This window comes from Pelophylax lessonae (genome assembly GCF_965119305.1).
Source record: "Pelophylax lessonae genome assembly, chromosome: 1".
Classification (NCBI taxonomy): domain Eukaryota; kingdom Metazoa; phylum Chordata; class Amphibia; order Anura; family Ranidae; genus Pelophylax; species Pelophylax lessonae.
Genome location: NC_138768.1, coordinates 184,132,991 through 184,157,871, shown reverse-complemented (window position 1 = coordinate 184,157,871; position 24,881 = coordinate 184,132,991). Strand labels below are relative to the sequence as shown.

Here is a 24,881-nt window from a genome sequence, read left to right as displayed (position 1 = left end):
TAGAAGGCAAACCAATATACCATACAATGGTGCATAAATAATTTAAATATGAATAAATGAATAAATAAATAAATAAATAAAGTTCCAAAAAAGTCCTTAAGCAAGTAGGCAGTGAAGGTGCAATGTGCTTAAGTTCTCTTTATTGTACAAACTGGTGACAATCCGTGCCAAAAAGATAAGGTGCAATGGTGGGTGGGTCCACTCCCCGTGGATAATTCCACTTACCAGACTGCCAGGACCCCTTAGCAATATTGCATGTGGGTCAAACGCACTTAGTCCGTGTGGGTCTTTTCTTTTCCTTTGAGACTAGTCTTGTGGACTCTAATACCAAATCTTTCCTCAATAAGCCCAAGAATGTGGGACCATAGGAGGGAAAAACTCAAGATAGTGTAATCCCGTTTCATTAGCTTTATTAAATAATGCAGAAAAAACTCACATTTCAGGAGTGATAACAAGCCTTCAGTGAAGATACAATCTCCTATGCAGAAAGGACTTCCGGACTTGTGGTGACTGCACGGGTTGCGCTGGTCCTGGCTAGCGTTCCACTGAGACCAGAAGCTTCAAACGTAAGCCGGAAATTTCGTCAACTTTTTTGGAACTTTATTTATTTATTTATTCATATTTAAATTATTTATGCACCATTGTGTGGTATATTGATTTGCCTTCTATCACGCATATGTATTTGCACTTGATTTCACAGCATTATATGATTCAGATTAGGATGAATTATTTAATTTATTAATTTACTATTCGTATATTTATTTGCAATATTGCACAGTTTTCACCCACCAACACAAGAATTTTGGGCACCAGTCACTTTATATATTCCGATTTGCGCTGTGAGTCCTTTTTTGACATGTTAATCAAATTGTTTAAATATTTTCTGAATCCCAACAGCTTTGCAGATCAGATGTCCAGGGCAGTTTCTTAGTATCTGTGTTTTACTCAGTATATACTGAAGACAGAAACAGCCAGGTAAAGAAAGCATTTTGGAAGGTGCACAGCAATGGCAGCTTACATATTTTCCTCAATACAGTTTTTTCTTTTTTTTTACACTCCTCTCTTTGTAATTTAAAGTGTATCTAAAGCCCAAGTTTCATATTTTTAATATGGCTAGAGCATGGAAAGGCTAGAACCCCTTTCAGGGTTCTACTGCTGTGCCACCCCACTGTGGAGATTCACATCTTTATCTGTCCTAGTGAAAAATAGCTGTCACCAGGATTCATTTTCCAAAAGCAAAACTTGTTTGGTGACATCTAAGAAATAATTTCCTTTACTAATAATTTCAGAAACACCAAAAAAGAGAAAATGTCTCTTTAAAGTAAAGTAAAACCTTTTAAAATGGGGCACAAATTGCAAAAAAAGTTCTTTACATTCAACAAGTTGTGAGGTTCTTGGATATTAAAGGTAAACAAGCTCAATATCTTTGTAGACTTTGTAGTTGATTTACCAAAAGCCAAATAGGTTGTTCACTTTGCAAGGGAATTCTTAGCTTTGTGAGTGTGGGGAAAAATATATTTTGCAAAGAATAACGCAATCAAGGAAAAAAAAAATGCTTTTTTGGTTGTACGTGTTTGAATGAAGGAAGTCAGAGCTTCCCTTCCCTTCAAGCTAAGGGCTAAAAATGTCCTTGCAAAGCGAACAATCTATTTGCCTTTCGAAAATGAACCCCTTTGATGTAAACTTTCATTTTCTTATTGAGTGTGTACAAGTTCAAGGACAGTGGGGGATGTGTTCACATGACAGAGAATAAGGTGAAGAGCCCAGCATTAGACTACAGCCTGAGATTTGAATATTACATGAAAGGTCTTTTGTTGGTAAGCTTAATAGCACATCACTTACTGTTAAATACGATACAGAGGAACAAAGACAAAATTAGATAGAAAGGCAATAGCCAACATATCAACTTTATTAAAAAAGGAATAAAAGAAAGAAAAAAGTTGAAAAACATAAGCTTTTATTCGAGCCTGGATAAATCTACAACTGGTAACTATGCTATAATTCTTAAGGCAAAGTCTCATGTTAATATTATATATTTATGCATATATTATATCTGTTCTATATGTATAATTAAAAAAATAACCAAGACCTGGTGGCTGTTTTAATAAGGGTACATACTCACAAGACCTGGGACAACTACGTCTGGAAGCTGTGAGGCCATTTTACATTTAGTACCTTTGGCTCAAGGTGTATGAAATTGCCCAAGCTGGCCATAAAGTAGTTGATGACACTTTGATCAGAGCTGTACAACTTTCTATGTGTATCTAATAGTGACCAAGGTTTGCACTGACAGGCATATCAGTTATCTCTGCAATGGACAATTTCACACACTGGAACTGTAAGTGCTAAACACAGACTTTTTTGGGCATCTCTAGATGCAAAGTCAGAGGATTTGTGAATATAACCCATTTTTCATTTTTAAATTAACAACTAAATAATTTTATAAAAATCACATTGGTACATATCACTCAGTTATTTTCAATAAACTTGCCTAATGTAAGCAGAACCCATTGTATGAACAGAAGTGACCATACAATTATGTTCAGAAATTAAAATTTTATTATACTATATATTAGTAGTAAAGTTTCTTTGAAGTGCATGAATAAAAAGTGAAACAGGAGAAACAATCTATATAGCAATGATAGGTGCATTCACTGTGCATCTGAGAGAAATAAAAGATAGTTCTCAGTCTATTTGGCCTAAAACTTTGTGTTCAGGTTTCCAAGATTCTGATATCAGAACCCAGATAACACTGATTAGAACCATAGGGCTTTACAATAAAAGCTAAAATATTGACCATATGATGGCAAAAAAGTCTTTTTTATTGTTTTTTGGTTAACTTATTTCCTTCTAGCTACTTTCCGATGAAGTTGGAGGTGCTGTGGATGAAGACCGCCGCCTTCTTGACACAGACCGTGATCGCTCGATGCTATACGCAACATGCTTGTCATAATTTTGCAGCTGAGCTTCGATCAAGTCCCTTTGTTGTTGGCTTATTGTCTGACTAATCAGTCCAGGGAGAGCTTGAATGCTACCAATTAATGTCTCTAGCTTCGTCTCTAAGACAACAATCCTCTTCTCAAAGTCTTCACTTCTTTCATTTAGATCCGAGATCATGTCATACATAATGTTTTGAGTCTGGGAGGAAAAGGGAAAAAAATTACAATTTTTTTATATCATTGTGTGTAGTGTCTGAAAGCTATTACCTGACACAATACATAGAGCAAACTTAAAGTATATCTAAACCTGAAAACGAAAATATATATTACAGCTTATAAGCTATTACATGCACTAAGATGCAGCATACTTTTTAATTTTTTTTTTTTTTACAGCTGAGTACCTTTTCTGGAAGAAGAGAAAATGTAGGAATTTTAACATACTGTACCTGTAAATTCCATATCTTGGAGTACAGTACAGGGCACAGGTGTTGATTCCAAGACCATGGGACATCACCAAGCAAAAAATCAAGGGGTAGAACACAAAACAGCAACAATTGCAGCAACAAGCCCACAGGAAGAAAAAGAAGGGTCAACAGACTGCAAGAGATGTTAGCAGAAGACGTTTTTAGCCAAAGCAGGGATCAGCGGGACCTCAAACAACCAACTATCAAGAAACTATTTTAAAAATGTGAATAGAAGAACAGGCTGTGGCCCTGTGACTCTTGAGAAGGACTGATGCTAGATGCTGTAAAGAACCCAAGAACCCCAACCTCTATGGGGAATTGGTGCAGACAGGGATAGAGGGACTTCATTTGAGGACAAAAGCCCTAAAGAAAAGTAAATTAATTACCCATCTGGGTGGAAGAGAAAGGAGGAATCCCATAGAGCAGTGGTCCTCAACCCTGGTCCTCAGGGCCCACTAACAGGCCAGGTTTGCAAGATAACTGAAATACATCACAGGTGATATCGTTTGCTGCTCAGTGATTGCAGTACTCTAGTCTGCATCTCCCCAAGGTAATACTTAAAATCTGGCCTGTTAGTGGGCCCTGAGGACCGGAGTTGAGGACCACTGCCATAGAGGACCGCCCTGTGAGAAATGAAAGAGGGGTCAGTTGACATGGTAGGAAGCCATAAATAATGATCCTGACCCCATCCATAAGACGTATGGTAAGTTTTTGACATTTTCCCACTGAAGTTGACAAAAATACCCCTAAGAAAGAAGGACAGGTTTCCAGGATACTTTGTTCACAATAAAAGGAATGGGATCCCAGGTAGAACACTGGGAGAGCAAAAGCAGGAGTAATGCTGTTGTAGTGGAATTCCAGCTTAAGCCTAACTAGCCTTAAAACTTCCCCCCATCCCCCGGTAACAACTATGTTAACTAACCTGTGTAAGAAAGATGTATTAACTTACCTATTTTCAGGCCCCTCTGTCACATATTCCTTGCACCAGCCAGCACAGATTCCAAAGAGAAAAGAGAATGCTGACAATGAATGGGCCACTGAAGCCTATGGATGAAACCACCACTCCAGGCTTTACTAGCTGTTGTCAGAATGCTCTCTCGGGCAGCTGCTGCTATCTGACACAAGGGAGATCCCATGACAGGACCAGAGTGGCCTGAAAATAGGGAAGTATTGTATATACATCTTTCTTACACAGGCTAGTTAGCATAGGTGTTAGGAGGGGAAGGGAAAAGTTCTTAGGGTAACAGAGAGAAGAATATCCCATTCTTGCTGAGGCCCTTTAATAAGGGATTAGCCACTTTTATCACAAGGGGAGGGCTCTGCATTGGCAAGAATATCTCAGGAAGATCCCACAGGGGCACAGAAAGTTGCAAGGGAGATGAAGAAGAGAAACTTCTTGAAAAAGAGAGTGCACAAGGACAAGGACCCAAAATCTTTTCCAGGGGATATGCAAGGTCCAAACAAGACCTGCTAGGTACCAAGGGCTAGGCATCTTTCATGCTCAACAGAAGAAGTTGCAGAATGAGGAAGGATCAGGTTCTCTATCAACACACCAGGTGAGAACTACTTCACACAAAGTTAGGAGGGAAGTGATCTGCATGCCTCTGGAAGGAATGGCATCCAATTTTAAGATTGCCTCACTGACCAATATATGGGGATTCGAGATGCTAAGAGATCTCTAGGCAAGAGTTTGTGGAGCTGTCACATAATCTAATATGTTTTGTGAGACGGGCAGACAAATATCGAGGTACCTACAACCCCGCATGTGGAGGGAAACAAGCACATAAAGTGGGTACTGAGGATAGGGTCAATGGGAATAGGCTACAGCCCTGGAGCTGTAGAGTACCCTGATACTAACTCACTAGTTGACACAAAAACAAGACATCCAGAATTTGTAACTCACTAGTTGACTTACATGCCAACATGAGTATGGAAGACAAGATCCAGTGCCTGAAGCAACCATTATAGGCCTTCTGTAACAGTGTCCGGGTACAGTTTCCAAGATGTATATCAAGGGAACCTATGCGGAAACTATTAGTGAGCCATAAGGTGATAAGCAGTCAGATCTTGATAGAAGTGTCAGTCAAAAAAGAATGAAAACTGGTGAAAAGAAGAAAAAAAATCGTTTTTTGAATAGAAGAAAGGGCCCAGCACCTAGGGAAACTAGCAAAAAACTGGAGCCTCCTGTAGTGGGTAGGGTTATATAGGTACACTGTATGGTGGTTCCCACCAAAGATTTTGCCAGTGTGCACTCATCTGAATGTAGCAAGATATAACACATGCTCTAAAAATCAACTTCTGTGTCCTGTACTGTACCATTAAGATATACCTTTTTTAAACCAGTCAGAAATCATGTACTCTGTACAGAGATGAACAGAAGTGGTTGTGTATGCTGTCCAAATAAGAATAGCAGACAACAGTGAAAAAACTGCTCCTCCATAGATACAGTGCTCTAAATATGGGTTGTCATCCCTGAAGAGCCTTTGTGTTATTGGCAGAATCGCCAAGTGAAAAAAAAAGCCAAAAGAAAAAAAATCGAATGCAGTCACTGCTATTTTGGACTGATAAACTGCAGTATATAAATATTTGTTCTAGGGTTTAGATAGGCTTTAACACTTTATGACTTTTGAAGGTACATGAACCTCTAGTAAAATGGCAATTAATATTAACACAACAACGTAAAATCCTTCACATTCACTGCACAAAAATTACAGTGTACATTATTCACAAGTGTGTACACATGTGGGTAGAATGGATAACCCCATGTGTTGTTGAATGCATACAAGCTAAGCTTAAATATTTACCCTAAACTGGTTCACACTATTAATGTCTATGATTTTTGTTGACTTTTGAGAAGCAGCCAGGTCATTAAACTCTGTACCGTTTCCAGCTTGTGGAAAGCTGGTGTTCAGGTCATTAGGATCAGTCTACGTAGTGCACTCCTAGTCATCAGAAAGAAATTATTGATGCACCTGCCACCATTGTTGTGTACTAAAAGCTTTACTGGATGTCTGCACACATCTGGTCTATTCAGAGGTCTTCTCAAACCTATTAATATTGTTTTAGTGAACTGAGCAGATGTCCCCTGGTTAGCATTAACAGTCACCAACTAATTTTTATTAACACTGGTTTGATTTTAAAAACAGATCATGTTTGCATACCTTGATAATGTTAACTAGTTTGTCCTTTTAAAACAACAATTTGAACTGTTCTAAAAAAAAAAAAAAAAAAAAAAAAGAATATACAATAAAGACAGCTCCTAAAATGGCCCTCATAAATTATTTAAATAGCTGATCAAATACGTTGACAAAAACACTTTAAAATAGACTTTACTTAAAGTGATTGTAAAGTCTCCTTTTTTCCTATAAAAATAGCAAAAATGTTATACTTACGTGCTATGTTGCAGTGGATTTGCACAGAGCAGCTCAGATCCGTCTCTTCTCGGTAACTCTTCTGGTCCCTCCCTCCTGCTGAGTGCCCCCACAGCAAGCAGCTTGCTATGGGGACACCCGAGCCGAGTCACAGCTCCCTGTGTTCATTTAGACATGGAGCCTTGTCCCAGCCCCACCCCTCTCTCTCCTGATTGGCGCTGCTGTGTCTCAGCCAATCAGGAGGGAGAATCTCGGACGGCTGAGACATTCCTGGACATTGCTGGACAGAGGGAGACCTCAGGTAAGTGTTAGGGGAGCTGCTGCACACAGAAGGCTTTTTATCTTAATGTATCGAATGCATTAAAATAGAAAAACCTTCTGACTTTAAAACCCCTTTAATATAGGTCCCTGTGAGCTATACAGCACAAAATTCTGGGCCTACAATGCTTACGGTTGTGAGGAGATTCAAGGCAGGCATTACATTTTGTACTTTAAGATTGTGATGTTTAAATAAATAGGCCTTTTGTAATGTTAAGGTACAGAGGGACCAAAACAGGAGTGCTGTTCATTAGAAGAACATGAAAGTGCTATAAGGGCATGGAAGTGATGTTAGAAAGAAGGATATGTGAGTGCTTTAGTCAGAAGGACATAGGGGTGCTGTTAAAAAATATGCCTGAGTGCTGTTAGAAGGACATGTGAGAACTGTTATTTAGCATGGCAATAATGTTAGATAGTTGTTGCTGTACCTTTATCCACTTCAATACCGGGCACTTTCACCCCCTTCCTGCCCAAGCCAATTTCCAGCTTTCAGCGCTGTCGCGCTTTGAATGAAAATTGTGAAGTCAGCAACACTGTACCCATATGAATTTTTTATAATTTTTTGTTCACACAAATAGAGCTTTCTTTTGGTGGTATTTATTAACCACTGGGTTATTTATGTATTGCTTTTTTGTTTGTTTCTGTTATAAGATTTATGCAGGCAAATAATGTTTCTTCATAAATTTAGACCAAACTGTACTCTGCTCCATTTCTTTGGTGAAAATAACCCAAATCCGTGTACATTGTAGTAAGGTTAAAGAGTCCTCAAACTATGGTATATATTTCTGAAAATTGATCAATACTGATGTACTGAGGCCCCAAACCACCACGACAGTACAAATATCCCCCAAATTACCCATTTTTGGAAAGTAGATTGTCCAAGCTATTTAGTAAGAGACATGGCAAGTTTTTTGAAGTTCTAATTTTTTGTGACAATTTTTTGTAAAATTAGGAAATGTAAAAAAAGATATATATAAATTCACAATTTTATTTTTTAGATACTGTTAACAGTATGGCGTCATCATATAACCAGGGTGGTGTTGTTCAGGGACATTGACTGGAGACAGTATATGAAAAAAAAATTCACATTTATTACAATTTTTTATTTTGTTTTGCAATTTTTTTTTTACACACTGTAACCAGAGCAATACAGTGTTACCATAGTACCATTGTCCTACTCTGGGGAAGTGGTCAGGATTTTTTTTCTTTTTTATACATTATGATTGCCTATACCAGTGTGATTGACCCTGCCTTTACCATGTGAACACTGTGACCAATCACAGCTAAAAACACAATTGTACACAATAAATGGCATGCATCAAAATCATTTATTGCTTATAATTGTCATGTGACCTGCTGTGATTGGTCCGGTGGACACAGCCAGTGACAGAATGCGCTGCAGCATTCGATGTCCACCGAGAACGACAAAGGTCACGCCCAGCCTATTGTTAAATGATGGCTGGGCAGGACCTTTGTTGTTCTGGGTGAAGGTCATATGAGGTTAAGAAGGAAAGAGCTGCCTTCAAGTAAGCCTGTTCTCTGTTTGTACATTGCTATATATGCCCCAGAGTTGGAAAACTAAGATAGTTTAGAGCTAAGGCTGGTACACATAGGCCGCATATCGACCGGTAATGGCTGCTTCAACAGAAACAGGCCAATATTTGGCCTGTGTGTGGAGTTCCTTGTCCAACAGAAGTTGGTCTCACAACTGGCTTCTGACAAATGAGCATGCTGGAAAACCAGCATCTATCAGCCCTCACAACCAATGGCTGCGAGCGATGATCGGTGTGTTCTGGTTTGGGGGAAATCCACAACACAATAGCACAGCAGGGAGTTCGCCACACTAACATCGGTAGTGTTAGTACGGCGACCTCTCAGTTTTTTTCCGTTCAGCCCACTGGGTTGAAGAAAAAAAAGCTTATTGTGTGTACCTAGCTTTAGGGACCACACTTATCAGAGGTAACTTGACAGCATGGCTTCCACATGTATTTGCAAGGGTATGCAACTAAAACCTCTGATTTTACATGAAATGCTTTTATTTATAAGGATATGGCAGTGCTGTTAGTTAGATAGACATGGGAATGCTGTTATTTAGATGGGCGTAGGAATGATGTTAGTCAAGTGACATGGGTGTGCTGTTAGATAGATGGGCATAGGAGTGATCTTACTTAGAAGGACATTGGTGTGCTGTTAGAAAGACATGGAAGTACTGTTAGAAGGACATGGTAATGCTGTAAGTCAAAAGAACATGAGAGTGCTGTTAAAAGGATGATGGACTGCTGTTAGTTAAAATGACATAGGAATACCTGTTGTGTAATCACCAGTGTTTAAGCAAATATCAAATGTTCAGCACTCTTCTTAATAGCAACCCAATCGCACCACGATTTTGCCACCATTGTCATGTGATAAATCGTGCAGCACTCTATGCAAATCACAAAACATGTGACTCTGCTGTACAAAATACACTCCTGCTTCTTTTTGAGCGACAAGGACATAGAAGTGATATTAACTGGAAGTGCATTGGAGTGATGCTAGTTAAGCAGAGATGGTTGCGCTGTTAGTTAGGTGGATATGGGTGTGCTGGTAACTAGATAGGCTGTTAGTTAGAAGGATATGGCAGTGCTGTTAGTTGGATAGACATGGGAATTCTGTTAGTTGGATGGACATGGGAATTCTGTTAGTTGGATGGACATGGGAATGCTGGTAGTTAGATGGACATGGGATGCTGTTAGTTAAAAGGGTATGGCAGTGCTGTTAGTTGGATAGAAATGGGAATGCTGTTAGTTGGATGGACATGGGAACGCTGGTGGTTAGATGGACATGGGATGCTGTTAGAAGGATATGCCAGAGCTGTTAGTTGGATGGACATGGGAATGCTGGTAGTTAGATGGACATGCGATGCTGTTAGTTAGAAGGATATGGCAATGCTTTTAGTTGGATAGACATGGGAATTCTGTTAGTTGGATGAACATGGGAATGCTGGTAGTTAGATGGACATGGGATGCTGTTAGTTAGAAGGATATGGCAGTGCTGTTAGTTGGATAGACATGGGAATGCTGTTAGTTGGATAGAAATGGGAACGCTGGTAGTTAGATGGACATGGGATGCTGTTAGTTAGAAGGATATGGCAGTGCTGTTAGTTGGATAGACATGGGAATGCTGTTAGTTGGATAGAAATGGGAACGCTGGTAGTTAGATGGACATGGGATGCTGTTAGTTAGAAGGATATGGCAGTGCTGTTAGTTGGATAGACACGGGAATGCTGTTAGGTGGATAGACATGGGAACGCAGGTAGTTAGATGGACATGGGATGCTGTTAGATAGAAGGGTATGGCAGTGCTGTTAGTTAGATAGACATGGGAGTGCTGTTAGTTGGATTGACATGGGAACGCTGGTAGTTAGATGGAGATGGGATGCTGTTAGTTAGAAGGATATGGCAGTGCTGTTAGTTGGATAGACATGGGAATGCTGTTATTTAGATGGGCATAGGAATGCTGTTAGTCAAATGACATGGGTGTGCTGTTAGATAGATGGGCATAGGAGTGCTCTTACTTAGGTGTGATGCTAGAAATACATGGAAGTGCTGTTAGTTAGAAGGACATGGTAATGCTGCTAGTCAAAAGAACATGGGAATGCTGTTAGAAGGATGTCAGAGAGCTGTTAGTTGGAGTGATATAGGAGAACTGTGAATTAGAAGGAAATGAAAATGGAAATGACATTATTTACACATGTAAGTGCTGTTAGTTAGAAGAACATATGAGTGCTGTGAGTTACAATAAAAAAAAATAATTTTATTTAGAAGAATAGGCAGAATTATGAGAAGGAAAAATAAGTAATGTTAATTAGAAAGACCCGGTGGTGCTGTTTGCTAGAAAAACAAGGAAGTGCTATTAATTAAGAGGAGATTTTAGTGATATTAAATGCAAAAAATATTCTTTCTTAATAATTTAATGGGAGCAATGGTAATTACAGACAAATATATATATTTGAAATTGCAAAAAAAAAGTAAAAGAACAGTGAACATCAAACAGAACATAAGGGGGGGGGGGGGGGAGTCCCCACTGTAGAACAAAATTGCAATATAAATAACACATGGAGTAGGGTTAACGTTGCAATACATAGAAAAGAACATCTCAGCTCGAAAACCTGGGTACTCCAAGCTAAAAGAGCAATGGTAATTAGATAGACATGGAAGAGCTGTTAGAACCTTAAAGTGGTTGTAAACTATTACATATACCCAGTGAAGTAACTCGGAGATGAAACAAATTCTCTTACAAAAGTTGTACCTGCTTAACTGTAGTCTTCTCTTCTCTACATCCATTCAATATGCAGGATTTAGAAAGCTTGCCTGAGCTGTCAGAAAAGGTGGGCAGAGAGCTGAAGTTACACTCTGCCGAGCACATTGAGAAGAGCTCTGAGAGCTGATTGGAGGGAAGGGACACATCCTCCTTCACACAGGAACAGAGCTGAGGCTGTCAATTAGCTGGAGGTCCCTCCCCTGTCACCAGTTTTCTCTTGGTGTCAGGTAAACCTGTCAGAAGTGACTCATGCAGATAGCAGTGGAATGAAGCATCAGACAGAAATGGCACTTAGTGCTCTTAATTAAGGCAAGTACACACTATAGAAGGATATGTTTTGTTTATATTTCTTGTCTGAGGTTTACAACCACTTAAAACCTCTTCCACGGTTTCTACTCACCTTTGCTAAATCCACTAAGGTGTTAGCTTGATCATTCAACTTCCTCTGTTCCATTTTAACACTTCGTAACCTGCGAAAGGAGAGTAGCATAAGTATTTTTTACATAACCATAAAAACTCAAGTTAGCATGCATCAGCAGATCATAGGGTATGAGAGATGCCTTGAGAAGTTTGACTGATCAGTTTAGTTATGTGTCTATAGAATGAAATGCATGCTTCTTCAACACAGCAAAGCAGAAAGCAAGGAAGTGTGATGCCCCCAGAGTCATCATGGTTCTAACTGATTACATAATAAAAGAATAAACTATACTCCATGGAATAGAGAAGCAGCAAAGTATCATGACAAACAGACACTGGAAAAACAGCTGCAGTGCAGGGAAGACATTAGCGTGTTATTCCCAGTATCTGCGTGTGCTGATACAGTATTAGGCCTTTTTAGTTTGAGATGGATTGGGTTAGGTGTGTTGATACCTGATGAAAATACAGTGATAAGTGAGAGATTTCACTAAATTCAAACTTTTACTTGACCAGCAGCTAAAAACGATATTATTTTTGGCAAATAAGATCAATGTAAGGTCAGCCAGTTTATTTTGTTTAAAGCAAACTAACTTCATATTTTTCTGCAGTTTCCATAATGACCTCTGTGCCATTTTTATTTAATATAGCCAGCCTTTTAAACAGCTAGTACTGGTACAATCCTTACTTAGCATACCTATCCACTATTCAGTACATGTTGGGTACTCTGCAGGGTTTAAACAAATATCAAACATGCAGCACTCATAGTATAATCCTTAAGAAAGAAATCAAATAATGTGAAATTATAATCTTACCCTATCTACATAAATATCACAAATAAAATCATAACACTAAATTACTCCCTTAAATGCAAACATATAAAACATGATATTGTGCTAAATCACAAATAAATAAATATATGCACAGTATATAGATAGATATCTATATAGATGTCTATCTATATCGATACAGATATATATATCTATAATTAAAGAAACACTTTTTAATCAGAGTAAGGCCCCTTTCACACATGCTGTCCGTTTGTCCGTTTTTCATCCATCCGTTGACAGGTGAAAAACGGACATCAATGTCTCTCTATGTAAAAACAGATGACAACGGATGATCATCAGTTAACATCTGTTTTCATCCGCTTACGTCAATGTCCGTTTTTTTGAACGTATGAATGACCTATTTTTCATCCGTCAAAAAAACGGATCGGACGAAAAACGGATGACAACGGATGAAAAACGGATGACAACGGATGAAAAACGGATGACAACGGATGAAAAACAGATAACTGACGAAAAATGGATGAAAAACGGATAACAACTGACGAAAAACGGATGAAAAACGGATAACAACTGACGAAAAACGGATGAAAAACGGATAACAACTGACGAAAAACGGATGACAACGGATGAAAAACGGATGAAAAACTGATACATTTTGACGTGACTGAACTGATGAACTGAACGGATCGTATGTGTGAAAGGGGCCTTAAGCATCAAGTCAATTAAACTCCTGGGATATTGATCTGGCCAGTTAAGTAGCAGAGGGATTGTTAATCAGTTTCAGCTGCTTTGGTGTTAATGAAATTAACAACAGGTGCACTAGATAGGCAACAATGAGAGATGTTGGGGGAGACAACAATGTTAGTAGTCGGGGAGTGAATGTAGTCCGGCATTCTGGGAGGATATAACGGCGACATGAGCACCCATCTCCTACTTCTTAGTTCTCTATAGCTGGACGGTTACCTGAGCTGGCCATGTCCTCATCCGACAACAGCCGAGAGGGCTATGGATGCTAAACCGAGTGCAAGTGTCAGGAGAAACCTTTCCATCACTTCAAGTACAGGGAAAAAGGAATGATTTAAAACGCTCTTCATTTCTTTATATCCGGTAAGAGGCTGCCTGTTAACTTGGTGGAGGTATTACTGATTCACCCTGAGTTTTGGAGGTGTCATCAGAGATTTCTTGGAAATGATTATCACATATATGCCCTTTTTATCTTTCACTTTGGTAAGAAGTACATTCAAGAGGTGGTGGGAAACTGTCATATCTTGCTGGAATCACTTCATCACCAGTTTTATTTGTCACTATTTCTACACTTTAATTCCCTTTGGAAAGAGATTGGAATTTGTTCAGCACTTCTTTTTGGACACTAATATTTTTATATTTGTTCAGCACTTGTATGGACACTGACCACTTTTTGTTCAGCATTTGTATTCACTTGGTGGATAACATATTTATTGCTTTGTTTACATGTTAATGTTTATTATTATTTATGTAAACATCAGAACACATTGTAGCGCACCAAATTAATATCACAACAATGAGACAACCTCCAAAACAGGAAAGTTTTTACAGGGTGAGGCCAATGACATTTTTTTCCCTACTCATCTTTTCTGACTGGTTTTGGCTAGGGTCTGTGTTACTACTGGTAGCATGAGGCGATACCTGGACCCTATAGAGGTTGCACAGGCAGTGCGAATCCTCCAAGATGGCACATCAATACGTGTCATTGCCAGAAGGTTTGCTGTTTCTCCCAGCACAGGCTCAAGAGCATGGAGGAGATTACAGGTAACAGGCACTTACTCTAGGAGAGCTGGACAGGGCCGTAGAATGTCCTTAACCCATCAGCAGGATCCATACAGTATCAGCTCCTTTGTGCAAGTAGGAACAGGATGAGCACTGCCAGAGCCTTACAAAATGACCTCCAGCAAGACACTGGTGTAAATGCCTCGGACCAATCAGAAACAGACTTCATGAGGGTGGCTTGAGGGCCCGACGTCCTCTAGTGGGCCATGTGATTACTACCCAGCACAATGGAGCTCAATTGGCATTTGCCATTAAACACAAGAATTGTCAGGTCTGCCACTGGTACCCTGTGCTTTTCACAGACGAGAGCAGGTTCACCCTGAGCACATGTGACAGACGTGAAAGGGTCTGGAGAAGCAGTGGAGAATGTTATGCTGCCTGTAACATCATTCAGCATGACTGGTTTGGTGGCGGGTCAGCGATGGCCTGGGGAGGCATATTCATGGAAGGATGCACAGTCCTCTACAGGCTAGACAATGGCACCCTGACTGCCATTTGGTAACGGGATAAAATCCTTAGACCTATTGTCAGACCCTACACTGGTGCAGTGGTTCCTGGGTTCCTCCTGGTGCACGACAATGCCTGGCCTCATGTGGTGAGAGTATGCAGCTAGTTTCTGGAGGATGAAGGAATTTATACCATTTAATGGCTCGCCTGACCTAAACCCACGCCGCCAGGTTGCACCTCAATCTGTACAGGAGCTCAGTGGAATGCCCTGGTCCAGATCTGGGAGGAAATACTCTAGAACACCATCCGTTGTATCATTAGGAGCATGCCCCGACATTGTCAGGCATGCATACAAGCAGGTGGGGGCCATACAAACTAATGAGAACCATTTTGAGCTGCTGCAATGACATTTCAGAAAAATGGACTAGCCTGTTGCATCCTTGAGATGTCTTTGAATTCAGCCCTCTGTAGGTTGATCATTTTCATTTTCACCAAACGATGTGGCATCCTTTAGTTCCTAACACATTACCCAGTCCATATCAGTATAGATATCCAGCATGATAATTTTCCCCATTGAGATCTGATGTGTTTTCAAAGTGTTCCTTTAATTTTTTTGAGCAGTGTGTAAATATATATATATATATATATACTGTATATATATATTATATAGTTTTGATAAATGAAATTTACTGAGATTTAGCACAAAATCACATATGTTATATGTTTGCACTGGAGAGTATATTTGTGATATTTATGTAGATGGAGTACAATTATAATTTCGCTTTATTTGAATTCTCTCTTGAGGTTTATAGGGTGAGTGCTCCACATTTGATATTTATTTAACTTTGTATGTCGGTAAAACACATAATTGGCGCTAACATGCTTTTAGGTAGGGATTTAATTGCCGTACAGTGACATCTTTTTTATTTTTTCTAGTCCACAAGATTTATTCTGGTGACCAGAAATCTATAGGTACAACTGTTTGCACCTCAAACATTGTTAAATTGCAGCAAGAATATTTACAATATAGCATGCAAAATGTGCTGCTGTTGGTTACCTTAAGCCAGCACACGCACCACACACTGCTTCTTAACTGGGCGACTGTGGCTTGCTATTGATGCAAATGTAACAGTGTTCATAATTGGACCAGAAATAATAAGAAGCAATGTAAGCCTAGGGGGAAAACACAATACTGTAACAAACTTGGCAAAAGTGCTCCAACAACTGTACCTGTGTTTGAAAATGAAAAGGCAAGCCTCCCTGCCTTTAGTCAGGGTGAGCGTTTTTAGATATTTAAGGGTGAAAATTCCTTGTTCTCCTGCTGACTATATTGCCCGTTACTATTAAACTCTTGTTTACTTTGACTAAAACTATAACTCAGGCATGGAGCTGCCTCCCCCTAGGGGTAATGGGAAGAATCTAATTAAAATTATTCTACTGCCAAAAAAACTGTACCTCTTGTGGCATGCCCCAGTCTATATCCCACTTACATGCTTTCAACTTATGGACTCTCTTCCTAACCCCTTTGTATGGAGATCCAGTCATCCCAGCTCTCTCACCACTTTTACTTAGATAAGCAAGACAAACAGCGGTACCTAGCCTTGGTTTGCCACCCTTTGCAGGTTATACTATGTGGGGCGTGGGGTACACGGGAACACTATGACAGTTCTAACATAGTCTGCCATAACCTGAAAATCTGGGATGTTATGGTACACATGACCAGGGCACCTTCTTTCCATGCTATATGCCTCTACAGTGTCACTCTGTTACCTGAACTCTTAAAGATACCGTACCACCTCCTTTGGAATTCAAGGGGCATCCTATATTTATGTCAGGGTCTCACTGGAGCTGGAATAAAATCCTTTCAAGAGCTTAAAAATGAGTTTTCCCTTCCCAATTCTATACTCTTCTGATATTTACAACTACGGCATGCCCTAAGCACCCAATTTCCTGGTCCCCCTCCCCAGTTACCGGTCCTCCCCTTCCTGGATGCAATACTAGGCACAGATCCTAACTATTGATTTCAATAGTTTACAATGAACGTCTCACCCCCTCGGCCACTAAGTTTGCCTACCAGCTTAAATCTAGATGCCTGTGGGATATTGGGGATGTGGAGGATGAGGATTGGGACGAAATACTGGATGCTAGTAAAAAGCTGTCTCCTAAGGTCTTAGATTGCCTTACACAGCTTTACATTCTACATAGAGTATACCTGACCTCAGTACAAATTGCCAGATATCACCCCTACATGTCGCAGATGTTCTGACCCCCAGAGGACTTTTTTCCATATGCCGTGGTATTGTCCGGTTAACAACAACTGCTGGTCTCAAGTGGTTCAATTCCTTCATGATAAGACTGGCTCACCTTGACAGTCGACCCAAAGCTCTGTCTGTTAGGTCTCTTATCTAACTCAGAAGATGATAGGTTTGTGATACTTTTTTTTACAGGAAGTGCTTTTTATCAATAGGAACCATTGGATGCAGGCACTTCCTCCCACAGCTCATGCCTGGAGTCATGAAGTCACTTCTTTTTTACCTTATAAGAACTTAGCTATGTACATAGAGGTTGCCCAACCAAGGACAACAAAATCTGGGACCAATTATTGGCTGTCGCGGGTACCTGCCTATAATCACATGTTAATACCAAATGGTGTTTGTTCGTTTTGCTAATCCTTCATGTGGGTTTAAATATGCCTTGCAGTGTGGCCTATGAGGTTCTTTCATTGCTTATATTGTGTAGTTTGTTTTATCACATGATTAATTCTACAGAGCACTCTTGGATCGATGTCTATGCATAATTCAACTGTGACCTTGTCATATTGTACCTATCTATCACAATTGCTTTTGAAAGTAAAAAAAAAAGTAAATAGATGAAGAGGCATTACCCTGATATATGTAGGTTTCATTCTTTGGATGGCATTGGACTTCTGTGTGTCCCAATTTTTAAATTTAATATTTGAAAACATAAGTGCAAAAAGCAAAATAAGTTTATGAATTCACCAAACTAAATATCCAGTTTGGTGAATTCATTGATTATTTTGTGTTTGTTCAAAGTAGCAGCAATTAAGTTTCAAAGTAGCAGCAATTAAGTTTACTTCTATCATTTATTTCTAGTAGATTTATATATCTTCAGTCATTTTTACGTATACTTTTTCTTCCCATTTATGTACAGTGTGTTTTCTGTGGCGCAAAGGCAGGATTGGTGATTTATTCTTCACAAGTCACTTTTTCTTTTTAACAGTACAATAAGTTTGCCTGAAGAAATATTTCTCACCCTACAGTATTCTACTTGGTCATTACAGTTTAGCTGCATTGGTCAACATAAAAGAACATTTTGATAAATTCTATTACACAAAAATCCACAAATGCATTATAATATATATCCCTCAAATGGTAATAAGATTATCTGAAAAAGATTATATTTGGAATCTAAAACCACATAAGCAGCTCTCAACTAAAGGTTGGTGCCCAGTTATGCAACGACAGTGTACAGAAACCAGTTCCTTCATATACAGTATAACGTTTTTGTGTCAGGAAGTGTCTAACAATGCAGAAAACACATTTGATGTGATCCAATGTCTACAAAAAAAAAAACACTCACATTTGCAGCACAAAAGATAAACCACTAATCTTATTATGTATGTATTTATTAGAAAATGTAGTTCCTGGATGATAACTACTAAAATGTGTACCATCCATAAAGTAAAGTAAACCTGTACTTTGGAAGAGGTTTGTTTAAAATGTGTCTCTATGCAAAGTCCTTAGTTTTGGATAGACTTGAAAAGAGTTAGATCTTCTGTGAAGTTTTTATAGTTGCTTGTATCCCCATTTGGAGATGTACTCCCCCTATTTGTATTGGAAAGTGAAGAAAAATCCCAAATTTTAGAGCTGTGTTCAGAGCATGAGATAAAAATAACTCTTCTAATAGGGACACCTGTTACGAGAACAGCTAAGATGGAAATTTGGGATTTCCTCTAACTTCCTGTAGTGTTTCTAGGATAAAGATGAAGCAAAAACTCTTCAGTGGTACACAGACAGCAAAAAAAAAAAAAAAAAAAAATCCCAGTGGGGGTTTTTACCTGTCCTACTGTTTTCAAAATGAAAAACAATTTTGGCTATACATGCCCCGATCTCCAAAACGTTATACATATGTTTCCTTCACTCTCCTGCTGCTCCATTAAGTGCCACTAGCCACAAAAAACTCCTGGTATTTCTAGGTATGGAGGACCTACCTATGTAATAGTGTTGGGCCAATTAGCATTTTCACAGGGGAGTCATCATCTTGTAGGGGCTACTACACCAGTGACTTGTATCTTACCCATTGCTTTCTCTAAAGGTGACTGCAATGTGTGATGGGGAGAATAAAAAGGTAAGTATATGTGTACGTGGAGGTCTACATTCAGTTGAGAATTTAAACCCTCACAAAGTTTATCTGCATACACCAGGAATACCTACATCAGACATTAGTATCTGTTAGATATATGTTCTAGGTGATAGGTTAAGTTGGCAGTAAACAGGATGGTGGTCAAATGCATGGGAAAGATCCAACCTTTGTTTTTTTGTTTTTTTAACTCATTGGTGTATGGTAATTTACACATATCACCTGAGGGAGCACGTTCAAGCCATAGACAGGGAATACATAACACTCCTGGCACAAGCCTTACCTAGCAGAAACAGCAATGATCAACTAAAACAAATCCCAAAGGGTGATAAATCCAGGGTGCCTATAAAATGGATTTCATCTATATTTCAATGAAATTATCTTGGGAGGCAATCAGTTCTACTCAATGTCTAACATTAATGAAACTATTTAAATGAATGCATCAAAAGCAGAACTTCAATTAAAAGCCCTTTCTTAGTTTTAGGAGTTTTAGGAGATGAGAGAAACCTATCAATGGAAACACCTGTTCCAGCAACAACAACAACCCAGGGGGGGTTAACCCCTCATTTTGGGGATATTTCCTCTCACTTCCAGTTGTTCCCTTAGCATAGGGAAAGGGACACACAAGGGGAAGTCGAGTTCCAAACAGAGAGCGGCAGAAAAATTCCACCACTTTTTTCACATAATCTAAGCACCATTTAAGGGATATGAATTAAGAAATGTGGACTTTCAACCTCAGAATTTCACTTATCACAGGTTACAATCATGACTTCGGTTAAGTTTCCATGACAGCAATCATATCAGTAATTGGTATGTGATTGACAGGACAGCAGCCCATCTTGAAGAACTGGCATCCCTTCAAGCATTAAAGAGAAATAATCAGTCCTTGGCATGCAGTAGTAAAGATTCTTCACAAGGTTTTAAATAACAGCCGATACAGTGTGACTTACTTCCGAGCTCTATTTTCATTTGGGTGAACAAAGGAAAACAAAACAAAGGAAAGCCTGTTTAAAAAATACTGTAAAGAGGTATACATGTTATGGGAAATTGAATAAATACACTTTGTTCTTTTGGAAACTGCAACTTTTTTTTATTTTATTGTTAAATGACTATTTCAAAGTTTGAGGTCCTTTATTTCAGCAATTCCATTTAACTGCACTTGTTTTTCATTCTTGCTCATCATAGCAATTGCTAAATGCTTGTGAAATGTTATTACCGAAAGCATGCAACCATTTTTTACGGTCAAAAGAAATTCAATCACTTGTAAACAAAGCCTTATAATTGCACTGTGGTATCTGTACCAAAATAAAAATGTTTTCCATCTCTAAACATACAATATATATTTTAAAGATCATAGTGTAAAAAAACTTAAGGTATTTTATGCCACTTCAATAATTATAGCGCAGAAAATGCTTGGGACATTTTCTCACTTGCTTTTCATTATCTGTTTATCTGAATATTGAGCACATATGTATACAATTCAAAAGCAAAATTCTGCAAGAATTAGAAACACACAGAATTCAGCTTTAATTATGTAAATAAACAGGAAAATTGAGTTTTACATTTACTAGCTCAAGTCCTATTAAACAAAACTTCCCATTTCGACCTCCCCCTTCTAGTTGGCTCTACTATATTCTGACCCTGGAAATCTATAAACAAACATAAACTTCATATACCACTTTTTGTTAGCGAAAAATACTAAATTTTCTTGTGTTCTACCTGGTCCTTCTTATGGGGCAGTGCTTAGGATGAGCAGACAGAATGAGCTACTACTAGGAGGTGGGGGGGAACAGTGAGTCTTTTCATGATGGACCAGGCTCACTGATGCAGTTGTGAACAACTAGTAACCCACATAGGGGAAAGTATCTGACACCAGTGGTAGACCTAATTTAACCACTTTAAGGCTGGAAGGATTTTCCCCCTTAATGACCAGTCCATATTTTGCGATTCGGCACTGCGTTACTTTAATGGACAATTGCACGGTCGTGCGACGTTGTACCTAAATAAAATTGATGTCCTTTTTTCCCACAAATAGTGCTTTCTTTTGGTGGTATTTGATCACCTGTGCAATTTTAATTTTTTTGCGCTATAAACAAAAAAAGAGTGACAATTTTGAAACAAAAAAACATATTTTTCACATTCTGCTATATGACATTCCCCCCCAAAAAAAAAAAATCAACATTTTTTAACATTTTAAGCCAATTGGTTTCTGCTACATATTTTTGGTAAAAAAAATCACAATACGTGTATTTTGATTGGTTTGCGCAAAAGTTATTGTGTCTACTAACTACGGGAAAGATTTATGTCATTTTTATTGTGTTTTTTTTTTTTTTTACTTGTAGTGGCGATTTTTTGCGGGGCTGCGACCTTGCAGCGGACAGATTGGACCCCTGACTGACATTTTTGACACTTTTGGGGGTGCCAGTGACATTACTACAGTAATCAGTGCTAATAATATGCACTGTTACTGTAATAATGCCATTGGCAGGGAAGGGGTTAACCCTGTGGGTGATCAATTGGTTAAATATGAGCCTAGGGGAGTGATTCTAACTTTGGGGGGGGCGTGGCTTCTGAAATGACCATATAGACATGTGATCCTATATAGAAGGATCACATGGGGCTCTATGATCATTCCAGGGAGAAGAACGGTCAGCGGGGAACAATCGCGGGTGTCAGGCGGCAATTGGAGCTGCCTGCCCGCTACTTTGGCTTCTCTGCTGATGAGTGGGGGTGGGAGCACTTGACCCATAGCCTCCTGCTCGCGACCGACGTATACCTACGTTGGTTTGCCCAGGAGCGGCTGCCTGCCGCAGTATCGCTGCGTCGGGCGGTCATAAAAGGTTAACGATAAAGCAGTGGTCACACCTGATTCTGGAAGTAGCACTACCAAAAAAATAAAGCGGCTTTTTGCAGCAAAAGCAACACCAAAAAAATGGAGAGGCAGATTGCAGGCAGTTAGTGTTAAAGTGATCCACTAATAAATAAATCTTTGTGTCTGAAACAATAACAGTTAGGCCCATCTTCAGCTGACATTTGTTTAATGCTAGCTAGTTTAATTATTCACTGGCCTCTTGCACGTCCTGAGGGAACAGTATTGGGAATACAACAGGGCTTCTTGGCCAACAGTTGAAAGAGATTGTTTTTCTCATACTGGGAAGAGCCAGAGACATTGGTAGACTGATCTCCTCATCAAGGTTTCTGCCGAATAAACTAGCTTTATTGGATAATCATGGTTGCAGAATCCTAGTCATTCTTACAGTTCTAAAATACATGATTGGTTAATAGACCTATCACCAAAATAGTCTTGAGTAGTGTCTTTGTTTCTGCTGTAGAAGAAGTTTTAGAGTAAAGACTCCATGTGGTTAGGGGCCAAGTATTTAAAGTTGTGTGTAAAGTTCTGCCTTACATACATTAATGCATAAAACCATCTTTTTAATGTATTTATATCCTTCAGACTTCACTCCCTGGACAAAGGTATACAAAGTCCCTTTCCTCAAGTTACTTTAAATGAACAAAGACTTCTGTTAGTATTTGACCTCAATTACAGATTTCTCCAAACTCATGCTAACAAACAAACAAAGCCATAATTGCTTGCATTGTTGCTTTTGACATAAATGCAGGTAAATGAACAAACACACTACAACCTACTTCACAGAAAATGAACAAATTTTATTGAGATTACTGTAGAAAAAATAATGTTATGTATTGAGTTCCAAAATGTAATACTTACTGATGGATAGCCTGCAAGAATTTGCGCTGATGTTTTCTCACTTTCGCATGGTCTATCTTTTTCACCAGTTTTGTATTTTTATAAATTAACCATGTTTCCCTGAGAACATTAGCTGCTGCATTTTTCACCTGTGGAGAGAATAATTACAACACTAAGTAAAACCCTAAAAGATGTTATAACACACCAACCATTCCTAATATACCCCACTCCAGTCACTGGATACTACAAAACCTCCTATGCCTTCAAAAGATTGACAATATACAGTAGACACCCTTTTTGCAGTCAGTATGGCATGGTGCCTTCTCTTAGCAGCAATAGACCCTTTCACTCTTTTGGAAAGACTTTCCAAAGGATTTTGCAGTCAAGCCTTTACTAAATATATTTTTTTAAAGCCCTGATAACATGTGCTAATTCAGACACTGATACTGGACAATAAGCCTTGCTCACTTTTGGGGTTCTATTTTTTTTTTAAAGGTGTTATTAAGTGTTGTGGACAGGGATATGTGCAGGCCAATCAAGTTTCTACACACAAAACTTGTCACGTCATGTCTTTATGGACCTGGATTTATACACACACACACACAAATACAACACACAACATCCAGGCACACAGATAAAGGTCCAGATGGATTTATTATAAATAACACCAAAGTAAGGACTGCTCTACTCACTCAGTTGAACATTATGAGAATAGTTTATCAGTCGCCAGAATGGGAGAGCTCAGAATCATCAGAACTGGGTGAAAAATAACTTAAAGCCCAGAAGTGATAGGATAAAACATAACATAGTTTTGTCACATAAAAAAAAACTATTTAAAACACGTACAGTGCCAAGGCAGATTGCATTTGGTATAGCTCTGGGCAGGTGGGGTATGTGGGCAGGTCTAGCAGATAACAAATTCCTGAGACCAGTTTGTTAGAATAGGAACAAATACCTTCAGGTACTATAGGATGACGCAATGAATTCATATGTGTATATACAGTATCTCACAAAAGTGAGTACACCCCTCACATTTTTGTAAATATGTTATTATATCTTTTCATGTGACAACACTGAAGAAATGACACTTTGCTACAATGTAAAGTAGTGAGTGTACAGCTTGTATTACAGTATAAATTTGCTGTCCCCTCAAAATAACTCAGCACACAGCCATTAATGTCTAAACCGCTAGCAACAAAAGTGAGTACACCCCTAAGTTAAAATGTCCAAATTGGCCCCAAAGTGTCAATATTTTGTATGGCCACCAATATTTTCCAGCACGGCCTTAACGCTCTTGGGCATGGAGTTTACCAGAGCTTCACAGGTTGCCATTGGAGTCCTCTTCCACTCCTCCATGACGACATCATGGAGCTGGTGTATGTTAGAGACCTTGCGCTCCTCCACCTTCCGTTTGAGGATGGCCCACAGATGCTCAATAGGGTTTAGGTCTGGAGACATTCTTGGCCAGTCCATCACCTTTACCCTCAGCTTCTTTAGCAAGGCAGTGGTCATCTTAGAGGTGTGTTTGGAGTCGTTATGTTGGAATACTGCCCTGCAGCCCAGTCTCCAAAGGAAGGGGATCATACTCTGCTTCAGTATGTCACAGTACATGTTGGCACTCACGGTTGCCTCAATGAACTGTAGCTCTCCAGTGGCGGCAGCACTCATGCAGCCCCAGACCATGACACTCCCACCACCATGCTTAACTGTAGGCAAGACACACTTTTCTTTGTACTCCTCACCTGGTTGCTGCCACACGCTTGACACCATCTGAACCAAATAAGTTTATCTTAGTCTCAGCAAACTGTTTGCGTGCTTTCTTGTGCATCATCTTTAGAAGAGGCTTCCTTCTGGGAAGACAGCCATGCAGACCAATATGATGCAGTGTGCGGCATAAAGTCTGAGCACTGACAGGCTGACCCCCACCCCTTCAACCTCTGCAGC

General features: G+C 39.2%; 1 protein-coding gene across 1 annotated transcript in view; it reads right to left on the bottom strand.

Annotated features, from left to right (window-relative positions):
- Nucleotides 1-2,230: 2,230 nt before the first annotated feature.
- The window catches only part of KCNN2 (potassium calcium-activated channel subfamily N member 2), a 287,144-nt gene continuing 264,493 nt past the window's right edge, over nucleotides 2,231-24,881 (bottom strand). The window contains exons 6-8 of the mRNA XM_082243717.1: nucleotides 22,959-23,086; nucleotides 11,791-11,860; nucleotides 2,231-3,138 (exon numbers count right to left, since the gene is read on the bottom strand). Of these exons, the coding sequence (XP_082099843.1) occupies nucleotides 2,851-3,138; nucleotides 11,791-11,860; nucleotides 22,959-23,086 (486 nt within the window). The 3' untranslated portion in view covers nucleotides 2,231-2,850. The remainder of the gene's footprint in view (nucleotides 3,139-11,790; nucleotides 11,861-22,958; nucleotides 23,087-24,881) is intronic.